The sequence below is a fragment of the Lipophrys pholis genome (genome assembly GCF_963383615.2).
Source record: "Lipophrys pholis genome assembly, chromosome: 14".
NCBI lineage: Eukaryota > Metazoa > Chordata > Actinopteri > Blenniiformes > Blenniidae > Lipophrys > Lipophrys pholis.
The window spans coordinates 26,012,220-26,028,371 of NC_137633.1; the positions used below are offsets into that span (position 1 = coordinate 26,012,220).

Sequence of the window (16,152 nt, forward strand, 5' to 3'; positions counted from 1 at the left end):
AGTCCAATTCACCACAACAAACCTCTTCCACACACTTTTTATAACTTTTCATCCTTTACTAACATTATCTTCAGTATTTTATCACGTTGCATGTTAGTTATTTAAAACCTCAAAAACTTTTAATCTGAACTGATAAAGTCCTGGAAATCCTGTAATACAGACGTTAGATAGCGACGTCACACTTTGTTTTGTGCAAAACATTTTAAATAAAAAGGAAGAAATTTAGGTGAAAAGCAGCACAAATAAAAAGTCACTTTCATTCGTGGCTGCTGCCATTTTGTTTTCTCAAAATGCTTCAGTTTTTTTGGGGGGGGGGATTAAATCGCCTCTTTGTCCGCGGAGCTTTACTGAACAGCAAAGTTTTCACTTAAATCCAGTTTATTCAGCATCAGTAATGTCACTTTCTCCCTCCGACAGTCACACCACAGATGTCAGATTGTAAGTAAACGGCGGCCATGTTGGATTTAATTCACTTCCTGCTTCTTCCTCTAACGTTAACCTGTTAATGAAAAAGCTTCATAAGCTAATGGAAGCTTGACCGCGTGACCTAATAATGCTAACACAACTTACCTTTGTGTGCTTTAAAGATACGTATAGAGAGGTTTTAGTTGAATATAAAATAAAAAAAATTTATTGTAAGAATCTCACAACAAAGTCGACTAAAGCTAACCAGTGAGCCTCAGCCTGATTAGCCCTGCAATACCACAATGAGCCACGAGGTGCAGTGAGTCTGTTGATTCAGGATTCAGTCCAAGACTAGAAGAAGCAGATTCTCACACAGTGACTCAATACTGCCACCCAGTGCACACAAAGGAAATTACTTCAGTGGTACGTACTGTACCTTTGAAATATAGCTGACCTTTTCTTTTGTGTGTGTTTTTGCAGTAAAAAGGCATTTTTAATAAGATAAGATAAGATACGCCTTCATTCATCTTGCAAACGGGGTAATAGTTTTAAAGTGAAACTAACATCTAATTCTCCATCTCTTGGCCGGCGACAACCTGTGAGTTCCCAGCTTCACTGTACCACAATAATCTTTGTGACGTTTTCTGTGAGCAGATCGTACAATGAAAACAAGCTGAATCGCAGCTACGATTTATGTGAGTTGACATGATTTTGCAAGGATAAAACATCATAAGCGTGCGACGTCCACATGAAAAAGAAACAAGTGAAACACAAACAGAACCCCTAAAAAGTTTTGTTTACATCTTACTTCCTTTTTTTTTACATTTTTCCATCGTAGCCACAAAGCGTCAGTTTGGGTTTCGCTCCAGTGAGACTCTGAGTTCATCTCATCCTGCCTTTCTATTGGTCGGTTAGCTGACGCCGGTCGCAGCAGCGTCGCCGACGCCACACTTTCCTGACACGGTCAGAATTTGATAGCAGCTTGTCTTTGGTTGCCATGACAACGACCGTCCTTGAACCGTCTCATGGCGACGTAGGACCGAAGATTTAGAGCCGAGAACAAAGATATCGACATTGTTCTCTCAAACATGATAACGATGACAACGATGATGACGACGATGACTATGATGATGACAATGACGACAATGACGACAATGACGAAAACGACAATGACGATGACGATGACAACGATAATGACAACGATGATGATGTGATAATGTCGACAACCACGACGACGATGATAATGACGACGACGATGATGACGACGATGATGGTGACAATGACGACTACAACTATGATGGCGATGATGATGACGACAACGATGATGACGACAACGATGATGACGATGATGATGACAATGACGACAACGATGATGATGATGATGATGACAATGACGACGACAACAATGACAACAATAATGATGATGACGATGATGATGACAATGACGACAACAATGATGTGACGACGACGATGATGAAAATGATGATGTGATGATGATGATGATGATGATGATGATGATGATGATGATGACGACAACAACAATGACGATGACGACAACGATGAGGACGATGATGATGACAAAGACGACATCGATGATGTGATGACAACAATGATAATGACAAGGATGATGAGGATATATGACGATGACGACAATGATGATGATGATGATGATGATGATAATGACAACGATGATGACGATGATGATGTCGTCTCCAGGTGTGTAACCACAGAAGTGAGTGTCAGTGTGAGCCCGGCTGGATTCAACCGTCCTGCGATTCAAAGGACGCAGAGTTCGACAGCCTCTCAGCAGGTAAGAAGCTCCTCCCACTCTGGACACCTGAGGAATCAATAACACAAGGTAGGCCGGGACGATCATCAATGAATCAATTCATCACACCATAGATGAAATGAACTCCATTTATCGTCATATTACCTGGAGGATCAGTCTTTATTGCAGACACTTAGGTCCAAATAAAAACATAAAAAAAAACCACATAAATTGTGAACAGACATCGACTGTAAAATAGAATAATAGAACTAATATAAACTGCCTCCGCTCCTTCCAAAGAGCAGATGTGTACCTTTAAACCTTTAAACCTTTTAACCTTTATCATTTCACTGTTGGACTGCTCCAGTCGGTTCGTACATTTAAACACAAGACTTCTGGTGGATCCCCCTTGAACTGCTACCTTATCGTGGTGGGGGAGTTTGAGTACCCGAATGATCCTAGGAGCTACGTTGTCGGGGGGCTTCATGCCCCCCAGTAGGGTCTCCCAGTACAAACTGGTCCTAGGTGACGAGTCAGACCAAAAGCAGTTCAACAAGCCTCTATGAAAAAACAACTAAAGAGGAAAGTGACGTCGCCCGGTAAGGCCCAGCCGGGGCCTCACCCTGGAGCCAGGCCTGGGGTTGGGGCTTGTATGCCAGCACCTGGTGGCTGGGCCTTTGCACGTGGAGCCCGGTCGGGCCCAGCCCAAAGGGACGACGCGGGCCCCTTCTCTTTCTCCTGTGAGCCCACCACCCACAGACGCTACCGTAGGGGTCGGGTGCAGTATGGATTGGGTGGCAGTCGACTGCAGGGGCCTCGACGACCCGATCCCCGGATACAGAACCTGGCTTTTGGGACATGGAATGTGACCTTGCTGGGGGGAAGGAGCCTGAACTTGTGCGGGAGGTAGAGAGATACCATCTATATATAGTCGGGCTCCCCTTCATGCTCAGCTTGGACTCTGGAACCCAGCTCCTCCACAGGGGCTGGACACTCCACTTTTCTGGAGTTGCCCGCGGTGAGAGGCGGCGGGCTGGCGTGGGCTTGCTTATTGCCCCACAGCTCAGCCGCCATGTGTTGTCAGATCGACAGGCGGATCGGTGCAGCGTCTGGAGTTATCCGGTCGCTGTATCGGTCCATCATGGTGAAGAAGGAGCGAAGCCAAAAGGCGAGGCTCTGGATTTACCAGTCGATCTTCCTTCCTCCCCTCACCTATGGTCATGAGCTTTGGGTCATGACCGAAAGAAGGAGGTCCCGGATACAAGCGGCTGAAATGAGTTTCCTCCGTAGGGTGGCTGGGCGCACCCTTAGAGATAGGGTGAGGAGCTCAGTCACCAGGGAGGAGCTCGGAGTAGAGCTGCTGCTCCTCCACATCCAGAGGGGCCAGCCGAGGCTCCGGCATCTGTTTGGGATGCCCCCCGGACGCCTCCCTTGGGAGGTGTTCCGGACATGTCCCTCCGGTAGGAGGCCTCGGGGCAGACCTTACTGACTTTAATTTAGTTTATGGGCAGTAACTTGTTAAGGTCGCAGGCCAAACAGCAGGATCAACTTCTCCTCCTTACAAGCAGCTGGAAGTTCAGTCACTCCATAAACACAAATTTGCCCCAAATCAACCAATAAATAAAGAAATATATAATAAAATATATATTAAATATCCCTGAACTTCCTCCGCCGCACTGAAATCAACATTTATCGTTTCAAAGGAAGAAAAGAGTCTTTTCCTCCCCGGGAGTTTCTCTGCTTCACCAGGTGACTTTGAGCAGGTCGGTGTTTCCACTTTGTCACGGTGTCGGTTTCCATGACAACGTTTCCAGTCAAAACACTTCTTTCTTGGTTCGAGAAAAGTTTCCTGTTTCCACGGTAATATGGTGCAACTGCAGCATTTCCTCTGTCTCCACTTTCAAAAAGTTCCACTCTGGGAGCCATTTTAAAAAAAAACTGTGGTTTCAGTGGCTTTGAAGTGGTTGCCATGGAAACTGACGCCACAGAAGTGAAGACAGTCAATCAGAACTCAAACCCTATATAGTGTCATCGGGGGTTTAGCCAATCCCAATCAAGGTAGGTCCTCCCTTTGACTCCCGCCACAATTAGGCAGCTCTGCTCTGGCACATGGCACCACAAGAGGAAGTACTTCCTCCTCTTCCCAAGATGGGCATGTGTGGGCGGAGCCCGTCCAGCTCACACAGACACAGCAGATTCTGAATGCAGCTCCTATGATCCAATATTTAAATGGAGGAAAATCAAGGAGGAGCTAGAAACTTAGAATACTGAAGGTTTCTGGAGCGACCAGACCAGGAGGAGGAGAACATATCCTCTTAAAAATGTAAGTGTAACATGTAATTCCTGGTTTCAACACAAGGTGGCAGCATGGCACCGAGAAACACCTGCTGAGTGAGTTAGAACCATTTTGAGTGAAGCTGATCTCATGAATCCTTCAAAGTAAAGCTTCATGAAGAATCCAGACTCTGATTCTTTAATGAACGTAAACTACCAAGTCGAGGCTGAACCATAACTTCACAGCGTTGCTCTGAAAAGTTTGAGTTAAACATTCCAATATACGTCCACCAGCAAGTCAAAAAGTTTGAGCCAACTGAGCTGGAGAACATTTAATGACCTGAAGAGTCTGATCGTCTCCTGACCAACAGGAAATATCCTCTGATTGGTTCCAAGCAGCTTCACCTCCACTCAGCAGCGACCATCTGCCACCTTCACCACCAACCACAGCCCATTTCATCATTTTAAAGTCCGTCTGGAAACAAGTCGATGATCTGGAAGGAAGGAAAACACCTAGAATAACGTTTCTATACAAACTACAGTCAGAGTCACAGAGACGATTTAGATTTGATGTCATTTTTAGTTTTTGAGGTCATTTTTACACACTTTTCCTCTTTTTCAGTGGATTTTCTCACTTTAACTATTTTATATCTCTTTAGCTGTTTCACCTGTTTCCTGTGCTGAGAGCAAGTCTTTCTTCTTTTCCTTTTCCCTGTTCTCTCGTTCCCATTTTGTGATCTTTATATTTTGTTTACTTTTTTTTTCCATTTTCTTCAGTTTATATTTTTTCTTGTTTCTTCTTCCTTTGTTCACCTTTTGTCTCCTTTTTCTTTCCTATAACTTTTCTTTTCTTCTTTTTCCTTTCCTAAAGAAATATGTACTTTCAATTCTAATGATTACTTCTACTATTTCTTTCCTGGATTTTTTTGCGTCCGTTTAGTGATTATATCTATTTTTAGTAATTCCACTGTTTTACCACTTTTGTTTTTTTTAAATCAGTGAAAAACACGTTCATGTATATTTGATCTTCTGAAAACTTCATGGAGCCGCAGATTGAAGACCTATGGTCTGATCCATCATCATCATCATCATCACAGCTAACTCTTCATCACGGTCGTAACTCATCTCGTCTCCTCCCCTGCAGGCGCCATGGTCGGCATCGTGTTGGCAGTTCTTCTCCTGCTCTTGGGCGCCGGCGCCGCCGCCGCTGGAATCTTCTGGAAGAAAAGACGAAGTCTCATCCTGCCGACGTAAGTGACCAACCAGCAGCCTCAGCTGGGTCTGTGGGAGGAGTCCAGCTGGGTCTGTGGGTGGAGTCCAGCTGGGTCTGTGGGTGGAGTCCAGCTGGGTCTGTGGGTGGAGTCCAGCTGGGTCTGTGGGAGGAGTCCAGTTGGGTCTGTGGGTGGAGTCCAGTTGGGTCTGTGGGTGGAGTCCAGCTGGGTCTGTGGGTGGAGTCCAGCTGGGTCTGTGGGTGGAGTCCAGCTGGGTCTGTGGGAGGAGTCCAGTTGGTGGGAGGAGTCTCGCTGGGTCTGTGGGAGGAGTCCAGCTGGGTCTGTGGGAGGAGTCCAGTTGGTGGGAGGAGTCTCGCTGGGTCTGTGGGAGGAGTCCAGCTGGGTCTGTGGGAGGAGTCCAGTTGGTGGGAGGAGTCTCGCTGGGTCTGTGGGAGGAGTCCAGTTGGTGGGAGGAGTCTCGCTGGGTCTGTGGGAGGAGTCCAGCTGGGTCTGTGGGAGGAGTCCAGTTGGTGGGAGGAGTCTCGCTGGGTCTGTGGGAGGAGTCCAGCTGGGTCTTTGGGTGGAGTCCAGCTGGGTCTGTGGGTGGAGTCCAGCTGGGTCTGTGGGAGGAGTCCAGTTGGTGGGAGGAGTCTCGCTGGGTCTGTGGGAGGAGTCCAGCTGGGTCTTTGGGTGGAGTCCAGCTGGGTCTGTGGGAGGAGTCCAGTTGGTGGGAGGAGTCTCGCTGGGTCTGTGGGAGGAGTCCAGCTGGGTCTTTGGGTGGAGTCCAGTTGGGTCTGTGGGAGGAGTCCAGCTGAGTCTGTGGGTGGAGTCCAGCTGGGTCTTTGGGAGGAGTCCAGCTGGGTCTGTGGGAGGAGTCCAGTTGGTGGGAGGAGTCTCGCTGGGTCTGTGGGAGGAGTCCAGCTGGGTCTGTGGGTGGAGTCCAGCTGGGTCTTTGGGTGGAGTCCAGCTGGGTCTGTGGGAGGAGTCCAGTTGGTGGGAGGAGTCTCGCTGGGTCTGTGGGAGGAGTCCAGCTGGGTCTTTGGGTGGAGTCCAGTTGGGTCTGTGGGAGGAGTCCAGCTGAGTCTGTGGGTGGAGTCCAGCTGGGTCTTTGGGAGGAGTCCAGCTGGGTCTGTGGGAGGAGTCCAGTTGGTGGGAGGAGTCTAGCACAGGGAGTAAATGCAGCCTGTGACACAAACAGCCTCAGTGAAGTATCGCCATAATAACCTTTCAAAATAAAGTTCATCCTGTCGCCACCCGAGGCTGAACTGACTTTGGTTTGTGGTCCAGGTCCCACCGGAAGCCGCCAGCGGTGCAGCGAGCCGTTCCCAGCCAGCCGCCGCCGCCGCTCAAACAGGTAAAGAGCCGAGACACGAAACTGACAAACGTCCAGCGACGTTTCTCAACGTTCACCTGGATGTTTAGGGAGTGAAGCTGAAGCCCAGAGGAGCTCCGCCCCCTCCTCCTCCACCTGCAGGGACCCGACCCAAACCCGCCGGAACCAACTACACTGCCGCACGGCAGGTAACCCCACCACCACACACACACACACACACACACACACACAGAAACAGGTCCACACTGGATTTAATTAAAATCAAAGTCCAAATTGGTTTAAGAAGAAAATCACAAATATTCTAGTTTTAATAAAGATGTCAATCAAATAAAAAAAAATTTCTAAAACTCCAAATTGGTTTAAAAGAAATTTTGGTTTTCCTCCAGTTACAGTTTGACTTTTTTCCCGTTTGAGTTCCGTTTGGATTTTTTCTGAATTAATCATTTTGTTTGGTTCTCCAGGCGCTGAGACCCGTCCCCCCGCCCAGGGTCTGAATGTGGACCGCTGGAGCCTCGCCCGGCCGTCTCGCCTGGCCGTCTCGCCCGGCCGTGTCAGGAGGCTGCTGGTCCGGTTCCTCTGCTCGGCCTTCCACGGCTTCCTGCCGTTACCGACGCCATTGCCGAGACTTTTTTTGACTTTTATTTTCCAGCGTGGGAGTGAAGCAGGAAGTTGCTCCGCTTTTCAACATAAGTCTTATTTTTCAACCGTGAACTGTGAAAGCTTTTTAACTCACGATGCTCAAACGTTTCACCCGCTGCAGATTTCAGACTGAATTTAACAGAAAAACGTGACGCACGGCTGCGTTTTGATTAAATCTCAAGCTTTGTTTAAAAAAACACATTTTTACGACAAATTCCTCTTTTCAACACATGGTGGCAGCAACTTACCGTATTGTCCAGACTATAAGTGACACTAAGTCAAAGGGCTGGTCATTTAGAAGCAACATCTGTCCATCCGTCTTCTCCCTCTCCGGGTGGTGGGGGTGTCAGTCTGAGCACCGTCACCCAGATCCCATTGCACCAATTAAGAACCTTCCTGCAGGTGGTGAGCCCACAGGAATTTAGAAGTAACACATATCAGCATATACTGGTATGCACTATCTGGGCCACTAGATGTCACTGTATGACAACTGAATGCTGCCACAGAAAAGCCTCCATTAGTACCGTATTTCCCTGAGCAGAGGCTCAGAGAATGTAAGAATAATGTCAGAATATTAGAGGTAAGACCAGAGGAACATTTAGCCAATGATTGAAGTAATTGAATGATAATGGTAATTGGTAAGTAGCATCAGAAAAAAAAGAATGAACTAATACATAAAAAATTCTTGGAAAAACAAAACAAAACAGTTTTTGTTTAATCAAAAATAGGAATGTTGGATGGAATTGGGTTTTTTTGATTAAAAAATGTCAATTTATTACGTTATTGACCAAAACTACATTATTTCAGTATTTGAAATGTTCCTTTTGCTTAATGTTCCTTTTTACATTGTTCTCTGCTTCCTCGTGAACATATTTGTTTGTTTTACCGTGTCGACGTGTACATAATGTATAAACAGACTGAATTCAGGAGGAGGATTGTCTGCGTTACGATGGAATTTAACAGGATTAAATAAAAAGGGATTTTGTAGAAACATGCTCAGGACACTACAGGTATTTGAGTTTAGTAAAAGTTTAGAAAAAGGCACGTCATCCTTCAAGAGGTCTGATCTCCAAAACAACTTGAATTCAAGGTTTTAATCAAAGAAAGTATTTCTGAGCCGTTTTATTAAAAGTAGCAGTCGCACAAATAGAAGTACGTTTCAATGTGTTTTGCGCCAAGTTGCATCTTTAAAAAATGGAATTACGTATTTTTTGTGTACTTGGAGTTTTTCAGGTTTTGTTAAAAGTCTTGAACGTTTATATTCTCGTACTGTGAAGTCCTACGATGTTCCCTGACAACCTGAGAAAATCTTCTGATGCTACAAGTTCCAGATGCTAATAGAAAATAAAACCATCAAAACAACAGTTTACTGATTCCAAACATGGATCTTTAATCTACTGCATCGATTCCTGCCGCCGCCGTCTTCTGACTCCATTCCGAGTCTCGTCTGATTGGGAAAGTTCCGGCCCACTTTAATGACTTTTATGCGTAGCTACAGAATTAGTTCTGCTTTCTGCTAGTAATTGAATCTTCCAGCCTTTTTTAATGCTGTAGGAGTCGTAGACATCCGTGGCAACAGCCGCCATTAAAAATAAAACAAAAACACAAGCTGAAAGAATTACCGTATTTCCTAGACTAGGTAACACTTTTATTCACTCGTAATTTGCGTCATATTAAGGAGAGACTTATGGATGAAAATATACTGGTTTGTACGATCTGGTACCACTAGATGTCACTGTATGACAAGTGAATGATTTTTAAAAAAAAAAAAAATTTGGGGGGGGGGGGTTTGACCTTTAGTCTGGAAAATACGGTAAATGCTGTAAGAACAACACCTCCATTTTAATTTTATACGCTCCATCGATACGCTGGTGTTGCCGGGATGAAATTAAACGTACATCATTGCAGATACCAGATAATACATTTCTGAACTAAAATTACACAGTTTGTATGAGAATTCAGTATTTTTTTAACCTTCCAGGTCAGAATCATCGTTGATCTTTTTAACAGTTTCGGTGAAAGAAAAAGTGTCAATAGCAGAAATTTACAGTCATGAATCTATAAAGAAACCAGCCAAACAAAAAAAGAAGAAATATTCAGTCGTGTAGTGACTCGTCTACGAGCAGTCGTTTTTTTTCCTCTTCCTCTTTTGCCCTGTAGAGGGCAGCAAAGCTCACTAGTTACATTTCTACCACATCTAAAAGGAAAGAAACAGAAACAAGACAGTATTTGAATTAAAATTTATTTTTCCAAGTGATACATCTACATAAAAGATTTCATGGCTTCGCATGACAAATACAGAACCCCTCACTTTTATTAGCTATTAGAATTTTTAAAGTTTTTTTTTTATTTTATTTTTTTACATTCTGCAGATGTGTGAAACCTAACAGGAGGTCAGTTTACTTTCAAAAGCTTCCCGACGTCTCAGTAACGAACGCAGTAAACCAAAGTACTTCATTAAGCCTTCGGGGAAGATTTCCCAGAAATCTACAGTACTGAACTTTTTTTTTGCGGGGGAGAAATTCAAGATATTTTGGCTCCGTTTACACGACAACGTTTTCAAGTGAAAACACGAAACCTCCGTAGAGCGTTTTGGGCGTCCGTTTCCATGACAACAGAGCTCAAAGTCGCTGGAAATGTTCATGTCTCCATTGTAACGGAGGTAAACGCAACTTTCTGAAATCGCTCAGGTTTCGTTTTAGAAACGCTGCAACTGTGCATGTAAGTAAGTCGTTGTTCTGCACATGTTCAGTAGACGGACGGTGGCGTCTGTCGTTACAAACGTCTGTTAATGTTTAGAGCTTAGTGTGTGTGTGTGTGTGTGTGTGTGTGTGTGTGTGTGTGTGTGTGTGTGTGTGTGTGTGTGTGTGTGTGTGTGTGTGTGTGTGTGTGTGTGTGTGTGTGTGTGTGTGTTACAAAAACAATCAACGGCGCCAACTAGTGGACCAACATTTGTAGAATGTCACCGTGTAACGCGAAACTCTTTTGAAACAAAAACGCAAAAATTATGTTTTCACTTGAAACGTTGTCATGTGAGCGAAGGCTTTAACACACACACACACACACACACACACACACACACACACACACACACACACACACACACACACACACACACACACACACACACACACACACACACACACACACACACACACACACACACACACACACACACACACACACACACACACACTGTTTGTTGTTTCTTTTCATAAATAAAAGGAGAGACTTTACAAGAGAATAGCAGACCTTAAAGCTGGTTTTACTTACAGCGGGGCCTTACAGTCGGGCGCTACAGTCGTGCCTTACAGCTGAGCACTACGGCGGGGCCTTACAGGGGGACCTTACAGGGGGACCTTACAGGGGGACCTTACAGGGGGACCTTACAGGGGGACCTTACAGCTGAGTGTTATGGTGGGGCCTTACAGCCGGGCGTACAGCTGGGTGTTACAGTCGGCGTGTCGAAGCACCAGTGGAGGACTGAAAGAAAAGCCGGCAGGTGTTAAAGGGGTCGGCCTGTGACGAGTAGGAGGAGGAGGAGGAGGAGGAGGAGGAGATGGAGGAGGAGGAGGAGGAGATGGAGGCGCCTACAAATAATACTGTGAGTGAGCCGGGCTGGAGGTGATTATAGCGGCAGCCATAGCGGTGGTGCTAACTTCCTGTTGTAGCTTTGGGGGGGGGGGGGGGGGGGGGGGGGATGGAGACACCAATACCATCGGCAAAGTGAGAAAAGAAAAGTCTTTTTCTTTCTTGGTGTTTTCTGAAACAATTAATCATCAAATCAGTGGATTCATGCTGATTCTTCCTTCACGTCTCCGGGAGGATCGAGGCAAAGTGAGCAGAGTCCTTTGGTTATTTTGCTTTAATGTCCAGAACCCTGAAACGAGGTCCGTCCCTCGGTGGTGAAGAAGAAGAAGAAGAAGAAGAAGCTTCCAGCTCGATGTGAGAAAAGTGAGGGAATAAGAAAACGTCCTCCAGGTTCTGCAGCTCGATGCTCAAAATACTAAAGTCCGTCCAGCAACTCCTAACCCTAACCCTAGTGGTGGACTGGGGTATTGCTCGCCGTGGGGCAAGTTATAATGCAAAATAAGGATCGCTCACTTTTAAACGCTGAAAGCGACGATCCAACCTCGTCCAACATTTGAACGGCTGTTTTTGTAAAACTGTTGATGCTGTTTTTCAGCTCTTATGGCGACATGATTGTCTTGAATGCAGTGGATATCACATGTTTACTTGTGCGGTTATGAAATATGACGATTTTAAAAAAATATAAAGCTGAAACACAATAAATAAATCGAGCAGTATTCACACTCATTTATGTCTGCGAATAAAGAGCAAAGATTTTGTCCAGTAAATGTCACATTTCCTTCTTTTTTCTCTTTGAAAAGGTTTTTGAGGGTTTATTGGGAGGAGAAACAGTGACCTCCGGTGGCAGCTCAGTGGTACTGCAGCCAATTCAAACCACTGAAAAAATGAATGCTGTAATAAAAGTTTAAATGCCAAACAACTCATTACTGCCACCCGCAGGACCAGAGTGGAACTGATCAGATCTGACTTAGAAAAGGTGAATTCTCCAAAAGTTATTGGAAATGTGACATTTGTAAACCAAAGGGCTGCACTGTGCAGTGGTTCGGTCTCTGGCCTCACAGTGAGAAGAGCAACGGTTTGAGTCTGTGCTTCAGTTTGAGGTGAAACAACTAAAATCTTCCTCCACTTGTGGATCCATGACGTAACAGGAGAGTTCATCTGCACCATGATTCTCCTTTCAACGTCTGACGTAGATAAAAAAGTACTGCACTGCGCCTGGAGGCTACGACGTTCCTACTTTCCCCTCAAACACAAAGAACCAAGAAAAACAAACTAGAACTCTGATAAGAGGAACTTCTTCTACCTGCATCAACTCCCATTTCAAAAAATTCTCCTTTTTTTGTTGTTTGTTTTTTAAAGTCTTCAATGATTCGCTGCTAGGACACAATATTTCTAATATGCTTCATCTTTCAATAAATAGATTGTGTTTGTCAGTCTGGGGGTTGGTGGCCTCTGGCGAGGGGGCGGGGCTATCCGTCGGGGGGCGGGGCTATCCGTCAGTACCGTTCTTGTTGGGGGTGTTGGTGCCGGCGTCCGGCTGCTGGGGGCGGGGCTACCCGTCGGGGGGGGGGGGGGGCTATCCGTCGGTACCGTTCTTGTTGGTGGTGTTGGTGCTGGGGGCGGGGCTATCCGTCGGTACCGTTCTTGTTGGGGGTGTTGGTGCCGGCGTCCGGCTGCTGGGGGCGGGGCTACCCGTCGTGGGGGCGGGGCTATCCGTCGGTACCGTTCTTGTTGGGGGTGTTGGTGCCGGCGTCCGGCTGCTGGGGGCGGGGCTACCCGTCGTGGGGGCGGGGCTATCCGTCGGTACCGTTCTTGTTGGGGGTGTTGGTGCCGGCGTCCGGCTGCTGGGGGCGGGGCTACCCGTCGTGGGGGCGGGGCTATCCGTCGGTACCGTTCTTGTTGGGGGTGTTGGGGGTGTTGGTGCCGGCGTCCGGCTGCTGGCCGTCTTTGCGCGGCGGCATCCTCTCGTTGATCCGGTCCAGACCACGAGCCTCCTCAAAGTTCCTGATCTTCCTCGTCGGAGAGAAATCTTGAATCGCTGCAGAGAAGAAAAGATCGTCAGAGGATGGAAGGAAAGAACAGAACATCTACCAAACACTAAACGAATGATCTGACAAAGAGAGAGGGAGGGAGGGAGAGAGAGAGACAGACACAGAGAGGAAGGGAGAGAGAGACAGAGGGAGAGAGAGAGATAGAGAGAGACAGATGGAGGAAGGGAGAGAGAGACAGAGAGAGAGAGAGAGACAGACACAGAGAGGAAGGGAGAGAGAGACAGAGGGAGAGAGAGAGATAGAGAGAGACAGAGGGGGAGAGAGAGAGACACAGAGAGGAAGGGAGAGAGAGAGAGACAGAGAGGAGAGAGAGAGAGAGAGAGAGAGAGACATAGAGGAAGGGAGAGAGAGAGAGAGACACAGAGAGGAAGGGAGAGAGAGAGAGACAGAGGGAGAGAGAGAGAGACAGAGGGGGAGAGAGAGAGAGGGAGACAGACACAGAGAGGAAGGGAGAGAGGGAGAGAGAGAGAGAAGGAGATGAAAACACACAGAGAGAGAGAGAGAGAGAGAGAGAGAGAGAGAGAGAGAGAGAGAGAGAGAGAGAGAGAGAGAGAGAGATAGTCGTGTGACTCACGGTTTTGTCCCGAAACGTTGCAGGGACCAAAGAACGTGAGCAAATGGAAAGCAAACTTTGTAAGCGACAGTTCAGACAGACAGAGAGACAGACAGACAGACAGAGAGACAGACAGACAGAGAGACAGACAGAGAGACAGACAGACAGACAGACAGAGAGACACACAGACAAACAGAGAGACAAACAGAGAGACAGACAGGTGGATTTGAACCCTTCCAGTTGCTCTCACACACTCAGATCTCATGAAGTGAATCTTTGGTTCCAGACTAATATTGACAATAAACATGTTTCCTTCTTTTCAAGCTTTAATGTTTCAGCCTTAATAAACGAAGCAGCTCAGACCAGCATTCGTCTGTCAGCCTCTTTAAAAAGTAGATAATGCTCAAAACAATCACTCAATGTCAACTGTTAATATTAATAATATATTTAGATAAACTATTAAAAAGATGAATTCTGGATCAGTTGAAACAATAAATTAGAAATAAAAAGAAAATAACAGAAAAAGGCAAATTTAATGCTGAATTCAAAAGAAAATCTGTTGAACATTATAATAGAACACATCATTAAAATAACAAGTCAAAAGTTACAGTTGGATGTTTTGGTACTTTTACCAAATAAATAAATGCGAGGAAATAAAACAATAATTACACAAAATATTAATGTTAGAAATTAATTCAGTAAAAACGTGTGAATGTTGATAAAATAAGATTAAATTAAAAGTCAAAGAGAATTGGTTGAGAATTTTTCAAATGATCATTTATAACCTCATATTGATCAGATTAAAGTAAATCCCATACACAAAACTATTAAAATAAAAAGGTAAAAGAGAATTACTCATGACTTGATGAAGTACTAAAGTTTCTAAATCTTAAAATGTGGGTGAAATACTTCACGGCAACACGCCGACTGCTGGAGGAGAAGCTGCTCGGCGCCGCCTCACGTTTCATTGAGTTTAGTGAGTCGAGGGTGTGAACCTCTGGCAGCAGTAACAGGATTACTTTCTGGAAATATCCCGGGCAGGGACGTCCCCGCCCTTTTCTTAGCCGGGGGGTCTGAGCAGCTTTTCTCCGGCTGCAGAGCAAAATCACCTTTCTGGTGGTTTTATTTCAGGTTCATTGTAACGGACACTGATTGTGCAAGAGCATCCGGATACAGAGTACAAACAGTGAGGGGGGGTTCTAAAGACAGATTATAGAGGATTGGGGGGGGGTTCTAAAGACAGATTATAGAGGATTGGGGGGGGTTCTAAAGAGAGATAATAGAGGATGGGGGGGGGCGGTTCTAAAGAGAGATTATAGAGGATTGGGGGGGGTTCTAAAGAGAGATAATAGAGGATGGGGGGGGCGGTTCTAAAGAGAGATTATAGAGGATTGGGGGGGGGCGGTTCTAAAGAGAGATAATAGAGGATTGGGGGGGTTCTAAAGAGAGATAATAGAGGTTTTAGAAGATGGGTAATAAAGAGAAATGATAGAGGCTTTGCCCCCCTCTATTTATTATCTGTCTTTAGAACCCCCCCAATCCTATATTATCTTTCTAATGAGAGATAATAGAGGTTTTAGAAGATGGGTAATAAAGAGAAGTAATAGAGGTTTTGCGTGAGGGTACTTAAGAGATATAATAGAGGTGTTTTTTTTTGGGGGGGGGGTTACTAAAGAGAGATAAGATGTTTTAGAGGGGGGGTTCTCAAGAGAGATAATAGAGGGTTTTTTTGGGGGGGGGGGGTGGGTTCTAATGAGAGATAAGAGGTTTTAGGGGGGGGTAATAAAGAGAGATTATAGAGGTTTTAGGGGGGGGGACTAAAGAGAGATAGAGATTTTAGAAGGAGGGGAATAAAGAGAAATAATAGAGGTTTTGGGGGGGTACTCAAGACAGAAAACAGAGGTTGTAGGGGGGTACGAAAGAGAGATAGTAGAGGTTTTAGGGGGGGTTCTAAAGAGAGATAGTAGAGGTTTTAGATGGGGGGGGGGGGGGGGGGGGGTTTAAAGGTGAAATAACACAGAACAGCACAGACAGACTGGAGCCACGGCGTACCTTTGGATTTAGCTGCCTCAATGGTAGCTGTGTTAAAGAGGGGGGGGGGGGGGGGGGGGCATTAAAGGCAGTCAGTAAAATGCAGTAACAGTATAAAAAAGAGACAAAATCCCCCGATGTGAGAGAGGACAGAACACTGGAACCTGCAGGAGGTTTAAGATGAGGCTGGTGTCAAATGGTCACCGGGACTGAGGTTTGCTGGGGGGGGGGGGGAGCGGGCCCGATGCAGCTGATTTAATACTTAGATTAATAGAATACAAGAAGCAAAAGGAATT

The 16,152-nt window shown here is 45.8% G+C and overlaps 2 protein-coding genes across 6 annotated transcripts in view; one reads left to right on the plus strand and one right to left on the minus strand.

The window, feature by feature from the left end:
- The window catches only part of LOC308119942 (zinc metalloproteinase-disintegrin-like berythractivase), a 33,443-nt gene extending 22,729 nt beyond the window's left edge, over positions 1–10,714 (plus strand). For 2 of the 4 annotated variants that reach the window (XM_080480255.1, XM_080480253.1), the window contains 6 exons: positions 418–438; positions 2,122–2,215; positions 5,592–5,697; positions 6,946–7,012; positions 7,081–7,179; positions 7,453–10,714. In XM_080480255.1, the coding sequence (XP_080336381.1) occupies positions 418–438; positions 2,122–2,215; positions 5,592–5,697; positions 6,946–7,012; positions 7,081–7,179; positions 7,453–7,485 (420 nt within the window). In that variant the 3' untranslated portion in view covers positions 7,486–10,714. The remainder of the gene's footprint in view (positions 1–417; positions 439–2,121; positions 2,216–5,591; positions 5,698–6,945; positions 7,013–7,080; positions 7,180–7,452) is intronic. The other 2 variants (XM_080480254.1, XM_080480256.1) reach the window with 1 other exon arrangement.
- A 212-nt stretch (positions 10,715–10,926) lies between these two features.
- Positions 10,927–16,152, minus strand: part of ppp3cca (protein phosphatase 3, catalytic subunit, gamma isozyme, a) — a 44,283-nt gene continuing 39,057 nt past the window's right edge. The window contains exons 13-14 of one of the 2 annotated variants that reach the window (XM_080480257.1): positions 15,878–15,904; positions 10,927–13,259 (exon numbers count right to left, since the gene is read on the minus strand). In XM_080480257.1, the coding sequence (XP_080336383.1) occupies positions 13,099–13,259; positions 15,878–15,904 (188 nt within the window). In that variant the 3' untranslated portion in view covers positions 10,927–13,098. The remainder of the gene's footprint in view (positions 13,260–15,877; positions 15,905–16,152) is intronic. The other variant, XM_080480258.1, reaches the window with a different exon arrangement.